Here is an 18,965-nt window from a genome sequence, read left to right as displayed (position 1 = left end):
GCTTCAGTGAGGCTGGCAGCTTTGTAACGTGCCTTGAGCACATGGAAATCCTCCTTATCAGCAGAATCTTAAACTGGATCTCTACTCCGAATTCATATTCTCACTCTGCTTGTGAACATAAAAGTAATAGACAGCAGTAAATAGGAGTACACTACACACTCTTGTGGATACCTGCACATGCTACACCCCCACTGTCTTGGCTTCTACCACTTGATTGGCTGATTTTAAAAGTAGAAGTTGCATCTTGACTAGATGACAGCTGACAGTGAGATCTTTAAGATTTCCATTCAGGAAACTTTAACCAATTATTTGTTATTTATGCAGCTTTGCTAGTGTTAATAGATTGTTTACATGCAGGTCTGTTTATGACAAGCTGCAGTTCAGTGTGGCATTTTATGATCTTATATGAATAATTCATATTGAATGTTTATCATGGGGTAATATTAATTTACTTAAGAAAAGGTTCAATCATTCAGTGATTGTTGAATATAAACTTATACTCAAGAAAAATACAGAAAAACAAAAAAGGATTACTTATTTTAGTTTATTGGGAAGCTTAGCATCATAATGTGGCAGGAATGTAGTAATTCTTTTTTTTTGTTGCACCATGATCCTGTTTAACCAGTTTTTAGAGCTGTGGCAGTTATCCGAGTTGTCTATTTACAAATTGATTTATTTTCAATGCATTGCTAAGCTCTAAAACAAACATTATAAATGCAGAGCAATGAAACAATAAATAAATAAATTGATTGTCTGTTAATCAGCCATGTTAGAGAGTGTGTACTGCAGAGGAGGCCAGAGCACGAACTGCAGCTTTTATTGCTGCAAAAATGTAGTTTATCTACACAGATCCTTTTAAATTTGTTCTGACATACAACAAAAAAGAAAACTGCTACAGGCCATTTTTGTTGTTTAACTTGCTAATACAACACATTCACTACAAAGATGTGTTTGTGGTAACATGACAGAATGCAAGATAAACAGAATACCAGTGTTGGAAATGTAACTGAGATAATAGTCTTGTTCTGGTTGACAAAGTAAAGCCTAATCTATCCATCTCCAATGTTGTTTTAAAATATATATTTTAAATTTTATGTATATACAACGTCACATATATAAGGTAGAAAAATGACCTGGGGCCTCATTTATAAACGGTGCGTACGCACAAAAGATGGCGTACGCCAGTTTCTACGCACTGTTTGCGATTTATGAAAAACAAACTTGACGGGAAAATGTGCGGTCCTCCACGCAAACTCTGACCCATGCGTACGCACTAAGCACAAAAACGGGAGAGACGAGAAACTGCGACACCGTTGGCAGAAGAAAGAATGGAGAGAAATATGTGGAAATAATACCATAAATAGAATATTACCTAATTTATCATATATGAAGAATTAATTTTCACAAATTGATTAAAGCCAATCTTAAAATGATTTAACAAACGCCTGTTTGAGACTCCTCAGTGCACACAAAAACATAACTTGGAGAAATAAATAAATACGGAAATGTTATTGATCACCTCTCGATTATGTTCTCTTGTTAAGAAATGTATTCTCATAAATGATGCGGTAAACAGAAGGACAGAATTACTTTAAACTGACGCCGTTTTGCATTTCTATAGGTTGTATAGATACAAGCATGGTTTTATATACTATCATGTTTAATCATGTTTTATGCCGTTCGCCAATAGCCTACTTGATAAGTCGCTCGTAAAACACAGGAGGTATGGAAACTAAGAACACCATATGTGGTAAATTGTACAGCTAATATAACACAACACATTAGTTGTATTTCCTTTAACTGGTGGATTATGGATATATAGTTGCTGATCAACAGCTGGAACACAAACCACCAAATACAAAAAAAAAATTCAGATCCAGTCGTCATGACTCCGGAGGGATTCCCCGATCATTTCTTACAGTTTCTCATCAAGGGGGTGTCTCCTGTCCCCGGTACAAACACACTGCCTGAGGAAGGTTAGGCTATGTGTATTTTTTTTGTCATTAACCTTTTTCGGACCACTTATTTATTTATTTTGGTGACGATCCGACCTCCATGCTGCTACTCTGGTTCAAACTGCATCCACCAAACAATATGATTTATCTCGACCTCCCCAAAATAACCAAAATCTGACACGGTGTGAGATGTCTTTTTTTAGCTGTTCTGTCGTCATTTCCTGCGATCTTCTTCATGCAGTCAGTCACAATGAATGAATGAATGGGCGTTTCTTTGACTATTTATAGGCAAATATGGGCGTTACGTGAAGCCCGCAAAAGCTGCGCCGCATTTCGAGTCGATTGTGATTTATAAAAGGGAAACCAGCGTAGGATGTGCCGTACGCAAGTCCTGTGCCGGTACGCAGTCTTTTATGAATCGGAAAGTGTCGGTGCGTATATTTTTATGTGCTTTGTCCTACGTAAGCAACCTTCCCACGCCAATCCTACGCAAGGCTTTATAAATGAGGCCCCTGCACATTTCTGCTGTTTTCTAAGGGCAAAATGCTCCTTGCAAGCTCCTATCGTAATTGCTTGGCAGTGAAGTTCATCAAGCAGTCAAGTAGTTTCATCAGTTTGTATCTGCACTGTTTATGAAAATGTTTTCTCTCTTGCTGAGCACCCAGTAACCAGGGTAACTGTGGCTAATGCTGATGTTTTTTTACCTTTCTTTTGACGATAAATTGTTCCACCAAGATTGCTCTGATGTTTCCATCTGCTGGAGAGTGCATTATATTTAAAATGAAAGCAAGCTATTGACCCTGGGGTTAAATGCGACTGCTAAATGCATTTGTTTACCTGTCATTTTCCCTTTTTTAGTCTCTTTACTAGAATGTGTCAAAAGATGTTCTGTCTGATTAAAAGTGTCAAAATGAGGATGGCAAAATCTGTAATGAATTGGAGTGAAATAAGTTATCCAATAGTAGTTTTTAGATGTCCTTTTCCTGCAGTGAAATAGCTTAAGCTAGAGTGAGAGATTCCTCCAGGGGCCTACGTTCTGTGGTAGGAAAGGGAAGATTGACTTGTGGCTCTGACATTTCCTAAGTCAAACAGCACTTGTGAATCAGCAAAAGAGGGGAGAAATTAAAACTCTCAAAATATTTAAGCCAGGTCAGGAAAAGAGCCTTATTTAAAAACACTGAAGAACCACAGAACCACAGGGCCTCATTGACGTTTGGAGAACATCTGTGTAGGGGCTCTTTACGCTGTGTGGGAGAAGAGGCAGGAATGCCACGACTCTCCGACCACCTCCAAAGCAAACACGAGCACTCTCTGACCCAACCAGAACAGAATCTAACTGAAAGAGATGTATGGGGGGAATAACTGATCTAAAACAGACTGCTCTGCTCTGCAAAAAAAGTCTACAGTGCCAAAAATATGCTTTGCAGACTACTGCAGGCAGGAAATTAGTCAAGAAGTCCCAATCTAAGATTGACATATTCCTCTCTGCATACATTAACCTGCAACCTGAGCTGTGGTTCTGCAGGGCTTCCCTTAAATAATCGAACAGTCCTTCTGCTTCATCAAACTTTGCCAGAGAACCCTTTAAACCACATGATTCTGTGTATGCTCCTATTCTATTTTAGCATGCAATATATTCTAAACATGGGTTACCATCATACTGTGCTGTGCAACCGTCATACCACTAAAGAATATGTTTACATTACATCTAATTTCCCTGAAACATTTATCCAAAGTGACTTGCATACTCTTCAATACCACAGACTACACGCCTACAGGAGCAATATGGGGTTAAATATTTTGATCAAACGACTGAACCGCTGATTGGTAAACGCCCATTTAACCCCTGAGCCACAGCCCCTCACCCTCTAATACTTTAATGATTTGTTGAGCATGCAATGTTCTAAATGTGTGTTAACTCACTTAGAACTTGAAACTGTAGATAGCACCATCATATTTAAAAATGTATTAGAGCAACAGATCAACAAGTAAATGTTAAATTAGCTTGAAGCAACTGATTTTGACGAAAACGTTTACCGATAAAATAATCCTTGAATCAAATGTTCCATTTTTGTCTGCAATCGATTGGAAGAACAAGAAAGAAAGGTTGTAATCCAAACAGTATAGTTAGGGTTAACTCGAAATGGCACCAAACACGTTTGCCTACAACATCTCAAGAGACAGTAACAACATCATTAAACACTAACTGTAACTATATCAATTTGCAATATTGTTGACAAAAAAGACATTACTGAAATGTATTTTTTTTAATTGAAAGCTTAACCAAAATCTCGATGTATTTATTTTTGACAAATATGAAAAGACTAAATAATTTTTCCCAATGCAGAACTCTCGTTTCCTTCAATGCACACGATGAGCTCAGTCAGGAGGACTTGTAGTAACTATTTTACTTAACAACAACAGTGCATTGGAGAAAAATTACTTTCATTCATCTTGACTCGATGGACAAAATGAAGTTAACTTGTAATATAAAACTAGTAAGGACATTTGACACATAACTCAGACTAAATTAAAAAGGATCAGACAAAATAAATAGCACCACATGCAGTTTTCTTTCCCATACTGTAGATTGGATTTTGCTGTTCATGTAGCTCCACTCCAAGAAGGCCAAATCCCTCTGATTATTAGCTGTCTTGGGCTAGAGCTGGCTAAAGCAGCCAGCCACTAATTCAAGCCACCATGGCGGTCACTTACTTCCCGCGTTTGTGAAGAGGCAAGCCTCTCTTTATCAGATTTTACTGTAAGATCTGGCCTGCAGACTCCTCGTGTGCAGAGCTACGGCCACAACCCTTTTTTTGTTTTGCCTTTCCTTTCTGCCTCAGCTTGTATCTTTTGCCTTTACCATTGAGCGGAGCACATTCCTTGGCCCCATCTGGTACCAGCATGGGATGTTTGGCTTGGCATAGCCAGACTTGTTCCAGCACAGCCTATCATGGAAGAGGCAGGAGGAAGCTTTCTGTGGTTACCGCGCCAACAGTGATGATAAAGAATGCTGCCCTGTCCTTTAACCTCTGTCAGATCAGTTTTAAAAATTCCGCTTTTGAAAAATGTTGACTCATGGCAGTTTTTATCTGGACTCAACCTCCAACCTGTTTTACATAAAAATACTGATCTGTGTGAGAATATTTTTGCATCTGTTGCAGCGTGCTATATCAATCATGATAAGTGTCATGATCAAGCCCTTTTCTCTCTTTGACAGATTGATTGAGACATAAGCCATAAGAACTGGCCTTACTCCACTCTTTTTAAATTAAGCAGATCAGTAAACAGTGCCTGGAATATTTATTTTTATGTCACATAGTTTTTGTGATTATATCAAAATGTGCCATGGCTTTAAACGTATCTTTACAGAATGTACGACTAGGCTTTTCCTCTTGTAAATGAACTATTTCATTCATTAAAAAAATGAAAATTCTATTCATTTTGAGCAACATTTGCAGCTTGAAAGTCTAATTACCAGATGCTAAAGTACAAATCTGCCATTTACCGGACCTGGTCCATTTGCGGTCAAAATGAATATTTAAGTAGACTTGTAAGGCCATATCTTATGTTTTACAATTGCATATGGTCCTCAGGGCTCACAAGGCCAATGCAGGCTCTGTTTTACCATCTGAAGATGTCTGTTTCTTGATAGTGTGTGGGAGTACTGGCCCAGGAAGTGTTTAATGAGTCAGGAGGGCAAAAAATAAGGTTTGGGTATCATACGGGTGCAAGATAGATCTGATGATATCTAAATGAAAGCATTGATATCAGGACTGAAGAGTATTATCTCCTTTGCATTCTACATGTTGACCTTTTTTTCTAATAGCTTTTGTTTTATTCAAGAAGAAAGCCACTTACATATTTCTTTTGGCCTTTGTCTCCAGCAAATAACGCGTCCCTCACAAGAAGAAAAGTCAGACGAGAAAAACGAAGAGGAAAAATCTGAGAAATCTGAGAAAAAAGAGGACGAGGAAAAGAAGGACGAGGAAGAGAAAGATGAAAAGGAGGATTCTAGGTGAGTCTTGAATGATTGTTCGTCATAAAAGTAAATGTAGACAATTGGGCCTGCAAGCATACAATGTGTTGGAGCGCTAGCATACTAAGGCCTCTTTAAGGGCTTAATAAATCCCCTGCTTTGTTGCATAATGTTATGGGAATATCCAGGATGTCAACATGGATAAAAAGCTACACAGTCTTGTGAATTTAATTTGTAATAACACCAGAACTTATTTGGCAATGACATTTCTATAATTGTGCATTCCCTTTTTTTCCCGGCAAAGGCACCTCTTACAGTCAAACAAGTTGTATGGAGTTGATCCATTTCAATATAGCTTTCCTAATGTAATACTAATTCATGTAAAAAAAGGTTTGGTAAATCTAGGTTTCAGTTTGTGTACATCAACAATATTTTTCAGCCCTTCAAACAAGAGACAAGACTGTACTGTGTGCTGCTTATGAAGCAATACTTCCTGTAACCTGTTGACATGAAAAGCACAAAGTCTGCTTCACATTCAGTATTAATGGCGCTGGAGGTGACTTTTATCATATCCTAAAATTCAATTTGATTATTGAGTTATAATCATGTGATAAACAGGATGCAAAATGTTTTATCGTCTCATCAAATTATCAATAAACATCAAAGACAGTGCAGTTATTGTAAGATCTCCCATCAAAAAACCCTTGATAAAATTATGCATGTTCATGAGTTGTTCAGGGGACAGTAGTGTGTGTGTGTTTTGGCACATTGCTAAAACACAGGGACAGTAGTGTGTGTGTGTTTTGGCACATTGCTAAAACACGAGACAACTTGCTAACTTGTTAACAAGTCCGTCTGGCTCGAGGGTAGACATTTCAAATAAGCTTTTTTTTGTATTTTCAGTCATGGAGAACAGATTACTGTAAGGGCCTGTAATTGCTAGGTCAAAACGGAACAGATATTTGCTGTACCAACAGTCTCCTAAGCTGTGTTTTCCCCCCTTCCAAAAACCACAGGGACATTGGCAAGGACAAAGACAAGTGTGACGTTGGGGAGGACGAGGACGGAAAGGAGCAAAACACGCCGCGTGGCAGGAAGACTGCCAACAGCCAGGGCCGCCGTAAGGGAAGGATCACCACACGCTCCATGGCCAATGAGGCTGCATCTGTGGCGGCTGAGGAGGCACCTCCCCCCGCCCCCGAGCCTGCCATGCCAGATCCTCCGCTGCTCCCCAAGCCGGATCCAATGCAGAAGTCACTGAAGGAGCCTGCAAAACCCCAGACTCCAGTAGCTTCCATGGATGCTAACAAAGGTAAATCCTCTTGGAGATGCTCCCTGGAGGTGGTTGAAAATGTTTTTCTTTTTCAACAAATTGACACATTAGTGCCACAGATTCAAGAGGAAAGAAATAAAACCAACATTTCATCACAAAGTATGTAAAGAAAAGAATGTGTCCGCTTCAGATTAGCGGTACAACCTAACCAAGCAGTAGCAGTAATGCTTTTACTTAATCTTTTTGAAAAATGAACATTACACATTTCTTGAAGGCAGTGTCACTTCATGAACTTTCTCTTTTCACTTTATTTTATTAACCTTTGGTTAACTTACATGTTAAGTTGATGCAACATTCCACAAAGCATGAGTTTTTTTGCAATCATTAATGACTGTCAATTACTGACCAGGGTTTCCAATCTCTAGCATCCCATTAAGCTTATTTAAATGTCTTTTCTTTACAAAAAAATATATTTCCATAATAATCAATTACTTTCTTTCAGAGTCCATAGTGATTCCCTTTTAGTCAAACCCCGCAAATGTGTTACCCCGACCCGTGATTAAACACAGTCACTCATTTTTAAGTGCTTTATTGTTTACCCTGGTTTAAGTTCTCCGTTCTAAAATCTCAAATCCAGCCGAAGGGAAGTCTCTTGGCTGTACTCTATGCCAGGCAAGCCCATTCCGCGCAATCAGTGCCAGGCTTTCACAACGTAACAAAAAAAAAACCCTGGCAGCTGATTAATGCTGGTACTATTAGCTGCTTTAGATGTTAAAATACTGCACAATCATTTCAATTGCAGAATCCTCACTTCCTGCCTGACCAAATGTAGTTTTCCCCGGGATTTATATGAAATTGTTTTTTACCAGTGCCCAATGCAGGACTCTTGCTGTCACTGAATGGTATGGTAGTAGAACATAAGTTAATACTCTTAGCTTATTGTGTTATGTTTACATCGAATAGCAACAAGCCATGCATGGATCCTATACAAGGTTTAATGATATGTCAGAATAATGCTCTGCTTGTTTTGTCCCTCTTATAATGTTTACATTGATAAGCTGATAATAGCCTAAAAGTGTACAGCAGTTTTCAGGCACTCATTGCCAAGTGCCAGACAGACTCTGTCCTGCCCTGCACTCAAGACACTGTATGCCCATCACCATGGCAATGTACTGCTCTGTTGTCATGGCTCTGGGGCTCTTCCACCCTTGTTCAATTCTGTCACAAAGACAATGCTAGCTCATATTTTCACGTATCCAATCCTCTGTGTGTTAAGCTTATTGTTGCGTTAATCTGCATCGTTGATTACTGCTCTGTAAGTGTGCTTTGCTTCTCTGCCACCTGCTGTCCATTGAGCTCTACCTCTCAACAGTTAAGAGTTACGCATGGTCTGTCCTAATAATGTGATTAACTAAGCGTCTGCGGTGTGTCCTTCAATCCTCTCCACCTTTTGACCTCTCTGGCCCTGATACTCTGGGCATATCATGGTTTATGCAGAACTGTAATCTCCCTGAGGGACTACATTGTGGATTTTGCGTGTCTGTTTGCCTGCCCTGTAGTAGCTCTTGAGTTTGATCTTTTTAAACCTAGTGGGGGGAAGTGGGGTGTGTCTTATTGGGTGAGATCCTACACTCTAGGCTGTCTGTTTTCATAGCCACGAGATTAATGACCACCTTTGAGGGGCCTAGCATGTCACGGGGAGAACATGTGAGTTTTGCCTCTGGGAAAAGGAAGTCTAGTGCAGTAGACATTTGTTTAACTAAGTGTAACAGACTGTGTGGCCAGGGGACCTTTAGTAGGAGCCGTCTAAACAGTGTGAAATGATCTCCTCATCTTTTAGGGTGGGGGGGACATTCAAGCCTCCTGTTGATGTCAAGGGTACATCTGCTGCTATATTAGTCCAAATGTTTACACAGTATTGGTAGATGCCACCGAGGAGAGTGGGCTAAAGTTCATTCAGCCCCCTCCACACTTACTCTGCACTTCTATGAATTTTGTAGGGGGGTTTGAAGCTGTGTTGCCAAGCCGAGGCTAGAAAGTGGAGTGTGTGTGTGTCCATGATGGAGTGTGTGTGTGCCCATGATGGAGTGTGTGTGTGCCCATGATGCGCATGGTCACAGTAGAGGGGTGGGAGGGCTCTGGGCTGGCTGTTCTTTCTTTCTATTTGTCTCCATCCAAGGCCATTTCCCAAAGAGGGAGCCCAGGCCCAGCTCCTCCACTGTCTGGCGCTACATCAGCTGACCAGGCCCGTCCCCCTCATGGATTTGAGAGGAGGAGGGCTTGCTCGGAGCTGTGGGGAAGGGGAGAGAAAGAGAGAGATAGGGAAGAAAGAGAGACTGTAGGAGAGTGAGCGTAAGAGAGGGAGCGGGGTCTCGGCAGCCCTTGAATGTAAACAGATTATTAGATTAGTGGCCATGAGAAGGAGACGGCTGAGAGAAGGACTGTCACTCTCTCTCTGTCTGTCTCCCCCTCCCTCCCTTCTTGTCTCTCTGTATTTCTGTCAGTGCTGATGGGTTTTATCTTTTTTTCTCTCTGTGGTTTAGCTGGTGCAGGTGAAACCGGAGAAACTTCTCGCTGGACCGAGGAGGAGATGGAGGTCGCCAAAAAAGGTTGTGTTTCATTTTATTTTTCTCCCGCTTTACCTCTCAGTGTTACTCCTATTCTTTTTGTGATCTTTCCTCCCTCCCCCCTCTTCTCCTCTGTCTTTTTCTTTTCCTTTTTCCGATTATCTGATGTGGCTTCGCCTTACATGAACTTCACACTAAAAGAAACTGGTGCTGGTGCTTTGCTGGAATCTGTCAGACCCCCATGAAGAGTCTCTTTTAGCTCCACTCTTCTGCCGGTTCCTTCAACCTTATCTATTAAAGCCCTCCATGAAGCAATGGAGCGTGACAGTGACAGCCTAATCCAGACATCACTATCTATTATTCACATCCAAAGACTTTGTCAAGGCCTCTTGAAAAGTTACTTTGGTCTTGTAAACTCTTCAAAATGTTTGTTGCAGTCATTAGTCAGGTCATATGCCATTCAAGACCCTTTGCTTTGTTGTTATGCTGTTATGTATAAAGCCAAGAACCCATAGACTGGCGGAGTAAATAAAAGGATTAATGTGGATTTATTAGGACTCTCTTGGAGATTTGTTTTCCCGATATTTCTGCTGTGATCTCCTCAGGCATTACGACCTGAGTGCTAGAAGTGTCTGATTTAGGATTAATGTAGCCTAAAGAGACCTCCTCTAGTCATGTGACAAAGCATGTTTCAAAATCACTCTTATCCCGCCCCGCCACATCGTTGGTCGTGCAAGAGCATTAACAATGTTACCATTTATGACATTTCTGTCACCTGCTGATCTGCATTAAACTCTGTGTTTTTAAAAGATGATCACATCTGAGGACTAGCGGATAAATCAGAAATGTTAACAGAAAAAAGGAACATTTATTTTGTCATTAACATGCTAGTCAGATCCATAATCATCATATTCCATGTTACAAGCAGATGTTGTTGGAGAAGAAGTAGAAGATATTAGGGCACTTGCTCCATTTATATTTTTGGACAAAATAACTTATCACCTTACACTTATAATTAATATAAAACTAAAGAGCCAATAACGGTTCCCTTAAATATGAAAGTAGAAATGAATGAGTTAACTAAAACAGAAATGAAACATTATAAGCGTCACAAAAGTTACGATAATTGAAAATAAAGATGATAACATCTCCTCTTAAGGACTTTGTCAAGGATGTTTGAGCAACATGAATAGGTAGGTTGTTGCCATGGTTATGCTATAATACTGACATTATGTTTATTCCTGAATACCAGGAATGGAACAAATCAGCCATCTTTTCAGATGTGGCAGAATTAATGAAGTTAAATGATTTCACTTGATAATTAATCTGTCATTGGACTTGCTGTTATTTGCTATGTCACCAATGTAACTTTCAAGGTTGAGCAACCAAGTTTATCTTGAGTCAAATAACAGGGAGCGTCAAGGTCCCATAACTTGCAGGACTAGTTTCTTGTTGTGTGTGTTCAGTATGGTATGAATCAATTAGGAGCCTTTTTTGCAAGAGAGTTTTATGCAGCTTAGATTTAATTGCTAAAGTGTTAAAAACTAAAAAGGTAATCAAATATATCTTATTTGTTTTGTCTAGGACTTTTCATTATGTGCCATCACTAAGTGTATTTCTGTCTTGCATATCTGTGTTGTGTGCAAGTTTAAGTAACTCTAAATAAGAGTATTGACTCTGAACAGTCCAAATGCCCCCATTCCCACATTTTACCAGAGCAGTAATTGGGCTTTGTGTTTCGCTCCGTGGTGATTTGTCAATCTGCCAGCATCCCTCATCTCAGTAGGCCTGGGGAGGGAGTGGAGGTCACAGGGGTTACAGGATTTAGAGAAGAGAAGCACTAATGTCAAAAGGCGCTTTCACACCGCAGTACTTTTCCCACAAAGGTTCATGAGAACTCTTTAGTTCTCATTAACTAAGTACAGATCGCGTTCACTCCGGAATAAGTCCATGGGGGAGGATTAGGCAAATGAAGCCGCTGACGTCACTTCTTCTTCTGCTTTGGGTTTACTGGCAGGCCGCAAACAACTTCACGGCGTATACTGCCACCCGAAGTCCCCGGAGTTGGGGACTGGCTTCAGTAGAAGCTGCTGGGACTCCCAGCAGCTTCTACTGAAGCCTTCCGAGTAAATCGCCAGAACACCGACACCTCCTCATCTCCACCGCTCCCATGTTTTATTTTGTGTTGCCATAAGTTAGTCTCTCTGCGTTTGTGCGCTGGGCTAATGCTAATAATGCTAATGCGAGGATAATAAAATGGCGGCTTCACAAAACTTATTTGGAGTTTTACGGGGCGTGGTTTGCAATCCGCCCAGCCAATCAGAAATAGGAACCTTTTTCTCCCACGAAAGTACCTGCTCTCTAGCAGGGACGGAAAAGGGGGTAAAAAGGTTCTCATGAACTAATTTTAGTTCCAGCTCTTTTTGGTGTGAACGCGACATATCGGAACTATATCGGAACTAAAGTGGGAAAAGTACTGTGGTGTGAACGCGCCTATAGGTAAATGGCAGCCTGGCAGAGCAGTTTAAAAGTTTAGTGGGACAGGCGTCAAAGCTGATTGACAGTGTTAATGGAAGACCAACAGCACACCATAGCAACAGACGAGTGTCATTTTGAATAGCAACCAAAGCGACTAACAATAAGTGCAAACAACCATGGGGAAACAAATTCAAACAGCAAGAATCTTGCACGTACAATTGCTTAAAATAAGCCAAACTATTCTAAATATCACAACTTTTTTTGTGTTAGATTTGATTGGCCGAGGTTCAGTTGAAACAGTATTTCTTTTTTTAAATATAATAAATATGCATTTAAGGAAATACAATAAGATTATGACAAAGTAAAACAATATATATATAAAGTATATCTGCAAACAGTGGATATTTTAAGTCTAATATAGCATTAAGTCCTCTTGTTAAATCGTCTCTCATTGTCTGCACCCAGGGCTAGTTGAACACGGGCGAAACTGGATCGCCATTGCCAAAATGGTGGGCACCAAAAGCGAGGCACAGTGCAAGAACTTCTATTTCAACTACAAGAGACGTCACAACCTGGACAACCTGCTCCAGCAGCATAAGCAGGTAGGCTATTGTTGCTTTCTGTTATGGCTAATTGCTGAGTGGTTGCAACAGTACTGATCTATTCAAAATGATCTGTTTCATAGGATACACGGCGGGCACGTGCCGATAGGTCTCAAGGTGAAGGTCTCGCTAATGCGTCACCCGATGATGAGGATGACGACGATAACGCCGATGACAGTGAAGGTCAGAGAAGCATATGCTCGACATTAAACACACAGATACACACGATTCCCTCTGGGCTTTTCTTCTCAGGGGCTCCCTCGCTGAAGGATATACTGCAGGCTGATATGTTTCTGTATCAAATGTTTGTCCTTGCTTTATGAGTTGTGGAGATTTGCGCCTCAGATTACCAAGTTTTAAGTAAAGAGGGCGTGGAGAGAAGGAATGTCGCGATAAGTACAGTGCAAAGCTGGAAAGCCTGATCTAAAATGCCCTCTGAATCGTCATGTCATTCGCTTGATGGTGATGATGCTTGCTCTCTGCTGACTAGTTTTAATGAGAGAGGGGAAAAAAGGATCAAATGGGGGGGAAAAGCAAGAGGTGGAGATAAAAGATATGGACTAATTCGGAGTACATGGGCGCCTGTTGCATAACAATTTTTGGCTTTGAAGACTCAACAAAGCCTGCTCTTTGAACACAAAGTGCCGGTCCATTTGTTTGATCCTGCCTGGATCTCCAGAGGTCCTTATCTTTGCCGTGTGAAGGGGGCACACTATGATAAACTTTGCGATAGCGTGCTAGGTATAGAAAGCGATTATGATTCAGCCAAATGTATATTACAATTCTTTAAATCGACATATTATTTTAACAGCATGTCCTTTTTGTGAGGCTCAGCAGACTTCGTATGTAACTTAAACAGCCTCCATCTCACAAGATAGCAACAGCGACAGCGGGAGGTCACAAGGTTTTCTGTCATGTTTATTTGACTTTGTCTTCCTCCCATGGAAACCCAAACTGAACTTTAGAGGTCTCAGTGATGTGCAGCCTGTGGATCTCACATTATAAACAGCAGTGAGTTGGCGCACATAGAGCTAGAGGAATGAGTAAAGCTCATTGTAGACTTTTTTTTATTAGGATGTTTAGTCGTACTCTGATTTTGGTTTGATATTCATAATCAGTGGTGGAATGTAACTTAGTACATTAACTAAAATACCATACTTTAATATTATTTTGACATACTTATACTTTACTTGGGTATTTCCATTGTATGCTACTTTATACTTCTACTGCACTCGTTTCAGAGGCAATATTGTACTTTTTACTCCACTATATATAAATACTTATCAATTGAATATTTTATAAAGTCTCTAAAATTGTCTCCACATTGACAAACTACAAGATTAAAATGGTGTGTACATGTGATAAAACAGGATATTAGAAAATCTTTAATAATACAATACTTTGAATGAGCCATTCTGCATAATGGGTACATTCACTTTTGATACTTTAAGTACATTTGACTCGTAGTACTTCTACACTTTATGTTACTTAAAGGGGCCATTGTGCATTAGTAAGTATTATAAGACCATAGCATTTTTACTTTTACTCAAGTACAGTACTTTATCCTCCTCTGTAAATAATGCATCTGTTTTTTCATAGACATACCATCTGGTCTACCATCACCATGGCAACAACTGCAGCGATAGACAATATGTAACAGAAGCAGGCAGACTTTTTTGAATGTGCTTAAGAAAATATGACTTTCTGATATGAATTTATAATTGTTCTCATTCTACAAAAGCAGTTTGTTCTAATTATGACTATTGTTATGTCTTCACAGTTTAAGATATTTAAACTCAAGCATATAATATTACTAGATGTATTGTTAGATGTTTTGATTATTTTGAAAGTCTGGTTTTCTGTATCATTGAAGCCTTGGATTTAGCACAAGCACATTTAAGTGGTATGAAGCAAGGTCATTAAATTAACAAAATTAGGTCATAGATTAGATACAAAACTAACTGGCAATTACATGTGTCCAAGTAAAATGTGACTATATAGATAAATACATAATGGGAAGGATAAAAAAGCACATGTTTAGATTATTAGATCGCCTGTGTGATGCGTTTCATCTCTTCATCTCTCTTGGGTTATTCTTTATTGGGTAGATTTGCGTTGTGAAAGGCAATTTATTTTTACATTTAATTCATTTAGCTTGTTCTTTATTCCTAAAGAGCATCCAGTTGACTTGCAAGTCTTGTGAGTTTAATTGAGTCTCATGCATCTCTTCTATCATGCTTCCTCAGGTGGTGACAACAGCTCCGATACAGAGAGCGCTCCCTCCCCCTCTCAGTCTGGAGACTCGAAGAGGGCAGACGGCGCTGCAGGAGATGCTCACTGCTCTGATCAGGACAAAGGTCAAGCCAGTAATGGAAAGGGCCTGGAGCCTTTATACGGAGGACTCTGTGTAAAGGAGGAGAAAAGCCCCGAGAGCGAGAGCGGATCTCAGGAGGAGAAGGCCAGGATGGGTCCCTACGGAGGCTCGGTGCACCCCAAAACCGAACCTCAGGACACGGACATGAACTCCGGAGAGGTTCAGGTGAAGATGGAGCCTGAGATGAAGGAGAGAGGAGAGAAAGGAGATCACAGCGAGAGGCACAGGGAGCTCCACTCAGATAATGACTCCAGCGCCACCTGCAGTGCTGACGAGGATGTGGAAGCAGAGCCTGAGAGACAGAGGTGTGTTTTCATGTTCTGTGTACATAATTGCAGTTTATAAGAAAGGGAAATGTTTTGTTACATTATACATTTTGCTTTGTGCCTCTGCAGAATGTTCTCCATGGAAAAGCCTTCGATGCTCAACCCTCAGGGCTCGGTGCTGGTGTCTTCACCCAAGCATGCCCAACTCAACATCCAGCAGATGCAGAAGAGGGCAGCTGCCATCCCACCTATGGTGAGTCACCGTTTCTGGTTTATCCATTTTCACGGGCACAGGTGAGAGCGTGCCCACATTTCCTGTGTAAGTTATTATGAAAGGTTTTTTATACAAATTCATAAAAATGAAAAAGAAATTGCTCAATTGTAACAGTTATGTGTTCGAGGTTAGTAATATGCTGGAGTTTGAATATACACACATTTTAGCATAATTTAGTTTAATCTACACAATCAAGGAAACCACAAATCTTATACTGTTTGAAATGTTTAAAAACCTGTCGTTTTTTGTCTTCTGGTGACTCCCAAGCAGGAATTTTGTAAACTTGTTCACAATTTTTCTGAATTGCAATATACAATTTGGATTTAATGATAAAGGCACTAAGAGCATGGCCATTTTTGGTTTACGTACCTTGCATTTTACTCTATTAAAGCTACCCCTGATACATAAATCATGTTAGTATTGGGGTTTGCTTACAGTGTCAGCCTTTATATTCTACCTACCAAGATTTAATAAAAGTATAACATTTAAATTGTCTTAAAGCAGAAGTTTCAAGATGCGTGGTGAAAGTAGTTCTTAAGTTTGTTCAGCGGCCTCTATACAATGCATCAGTGCTCATGCAAACTGCCAACGTGTCAATATCTCACTTATTCTTATCTTGAATTCCACCTCATCTGGATCTTTTCTTCCTAAACTTGTGTAGATGCCTGGTTCTTATGGCCCCGGTGGTGTGCCAATGAGTGGCTTTGCCATGTTGCAGCACCAGATCAAAGCAGTGCACGATTCAGCGCACCAGGAAGAGAAGCAGCGGCAGGATCACGGAGACCCGGAGCGAAGACCGCCCTTCAACACCCGCAGCCCCACTGTTATAGACAGAGATGGTATGAGAACAAAAACTATCCTCCTCTCTCCTCCTTCATGTTCATCGCTCCTTCAGCCTCCTTCCGCTGCTGGCAGTGGACTATTTATAGGGGGTGTTGATTTTCGATCACTTTGAAAAAAGGGCATGGTGGTCTGGACTAATGTGGTTCAGTCGAAGCCTAGACTAAAAGTTAGCTGACCCTGTTTAACATGTGATGTAGAGATCTGCTTTGATGCCCCTTTTTGAAATGCCTCTGGCTGATGAAGGGGACTTTGGTGTTTTGTTTTTTTGAAGTCGTGTGACTTGAGCTTGTCAGTTTAGGACACTTGTTGCTTCTGGTGCTGACTTATTTGAGGCTCTTAGGAAAGGAAAGTGCTAAAGTCGCTTGGTAGTCTACATTAGTCATTTTTGAAAAGCCTTTTAGCACCTTTTAGTGCTGTGAAGAGCAGAGCAGCTGCCAGTAAGCTGCTGAGCTCTGACACCGAGATATTTATTACACAGGATTCAGCGGGTGTGTGTGTGTGTGTGTGTGATGGTGGCGGTGTTATTTGTGCAGGGTCAGCTCAATGCTCACCGGCAGGGAGTTTCTTGTTTTAATAGTGGCTGTCTTCCCTCTGTCCTTATGCCTGTGAACTGTAGGTAAGCCCTTACCCTACATGCCTTATGAAATGAAGCTGGCTCTGGAACAGGAGATGCACTCTGGTCGGCCAGGCTCTCCCTACAGACTCTCCCCCAGGGAGATGAGCAGAGCCTCACCTCAGCCTGACCCCAACGCCCCCAATGCCTCCCGCTACAGTGTGCCACCAGGTAAAAAGCACACCTCCTTCCCTGCCTTCTTGCCCTCTCCCTTCCCTTGCTGATACCAACTAGCCTTGGAGGCACATACTTGCTTCTGTTGGCAATAAAAAGTTCTATAGTCTGGTTTACAATTTTATATTTTAATTTGCCATGTATTGACATCCATAGTTTAGATCAGGGGTCGGCAACCCTAGGCACGCGTGCCACCATTGGCATGCGGGACCGTAACCAGTGGCACGCGGGACCGTAACCAGTGGCACACTAGGAATAAGTGTGCACAAATATTTAAATTGTATTTTCGGATCCTGAACGAGACCGCCGGCAGAGCGCGTCTCCCCCTGCAGAAGGAAGCCATGCACGCAACGCAGCGCAGAAGGATAACTTCTAGCCCCGCTCTCTTTAACTCCAGTCGACTTTCTGCTGCTTTCCTTCATGGTGAAACGATCAGAGGTGTAGCGCACTTCACACATTGCTGTACCCATAAGGAGCTGTTTTGCGTGGCTGTGTCTCTAATTGAAAGCCCAGTGGCGATCTGCTCATCTGTCATCGAAAATAATATGCTACACAGGGGCGGACTGGCCAACTGTGTGTTCTGGAGAATCACAGTGCGTCCGGTCGTCGGTGAACCGAGCCGGTCGCCAGCGGGCCGTTGACGACCGCGTTCGGTCTTTATTTATTTAAATGTGTTTAAACGGCATCATGTAAGTTGCACTGACAGGCGACAGAGGTCCACAGCTTCCCCGCAGCGAGGCTCCTCCCCCCCCTGTTGACAGTTCACGAACGTCGGCACACTAATCAGATTTTTTTTTTTTAAATGGCACTTCATATCAAAAAGGTTGCCGACACCTGGTTTAGAGGAACATGCCTGTTTTTATCATTATAATTGCTTGATTGTCGGTATTTGAAGTTGTAGCAGAGGAGCACTGTGATTTGAATCCCCTCATAAGTCGGGGTTTGTTGGGATTGTTGGTTTGTTGATGAATAATGCATTTTCTAATAGGTAGCATCATGGCTACATGCTTTTGAGGCCACGCAGAGCCTGTTACCCAGCACAACCTCTGAAGAATGCTTGTACACGTGTACCATACAGTAGCAATCCAACAAGCATGAGCCAGCTCTTTCTGGTATAATCACAGGCCAGACAGAATTTCGGGGATTTTATAACTGCAGCGAAAACGTCAGTGCATGAGTCAGATATTTTTGGTCTGTCCACCAGTGCAGAGGAAACACAAGCACACTTCTTTCCCCCCTAATCTTGGCCTCTGTCCTACATTCTTGTCGCAAAAAGAGGCCAAGATGGTGGGTGAATCACTGCCAGTCAAAAGTTGCCATCATCACTAGTTTTCTTTCTTTCTTCTTTTGTGCAGTTTAACATATCGTTACCTTATCTGTCTGGAAACTTTCATTAACTTTTAAACCCTGGTGTCATTCACATTTCCAACACTAATAAGACCAGAGGAAGTACCATTTTTGCTAGCATTGGTTAAATCAATAACTTATGTATTCCCACAACCTCTGTCATGAACCCAATGTGTTTTCATTCGTACATTCACATTTGGCTGCTACAAATTAAAAGTAC

At 41.1% G+C, this 18,965-nt stretch overlaps 1 protein-coding gene across 6 annotated transcripts in view; it reads left to right on the top strand.

Moving 5' to 3' along the window:
• ncor1 (nuclear receptor corepressor 1) overlaps window positions 1-18,965 on the top strand; it is a 59,565-nt gene that overhangs the window by 24,468 nt on the left and 16,132 nt on the right. For 5 of the 6 annotated variants that reach the window (XM_034114639.1, XM_034114655.1, XM_034114647.1 and 2 more), the window contains 9 exons: window positions 5,843-5,973; window positions 6,951-7,246; window positions 9,751-9,816; window positions 12,718-12,854; window positions 12,938-13,037; window positions 15,101-15,533; window positions 15,624-15,747; window positions 16,430-16,607; window positions 17,228-17,395. In XM_034114639.1, the coding sequence (XP_033970530.1) occupies window positions 5,843-5,973; window positions 6,951-7,246; window positions 9,751-9,816; window positions 12,718-12,854; window positions 12,938-13,037; window positions 15,101-15,533; window positions 15,624-15,747; window positions 16,430-16,607; window positions 17,228-17,395 (1,633 nt within the window). The remainder of the gene's footprint in view (window positions 1-5,842; window positions 5,974-6,950; window positions 7,247-9,750; window positions 9,817-12,717; window positions 12,855-12,937; window positions 13,038-15,100; window positions 15,534-15,623; window positions 15,748-16,429; window positions 16,608-17,227; window positions 17,396-18,965) is intronic. The other variant, XM_034114663.1, reaches the window with a different exon arrangement.

The sequence above is a fragment of the Trematomus bernacchii genome, unplaced genomic scaffold, assembly GCF_902827165.1.
Source record: "Trematomus bernacchii unplaced genomic scaffold, fTreBer1.1, whole genome shotgun sequence".
Classification (NCBI taxonomy): domain Eukaryota; kingdom Metazoa; phylum Chordata; class Actinopteri; order Perciformes; family Nototheniidae; genus Trematomus; species Trematomus bernacchii.
This window is presented reverse-complemented; position numbering and strand designations above follow the sequence as displayed.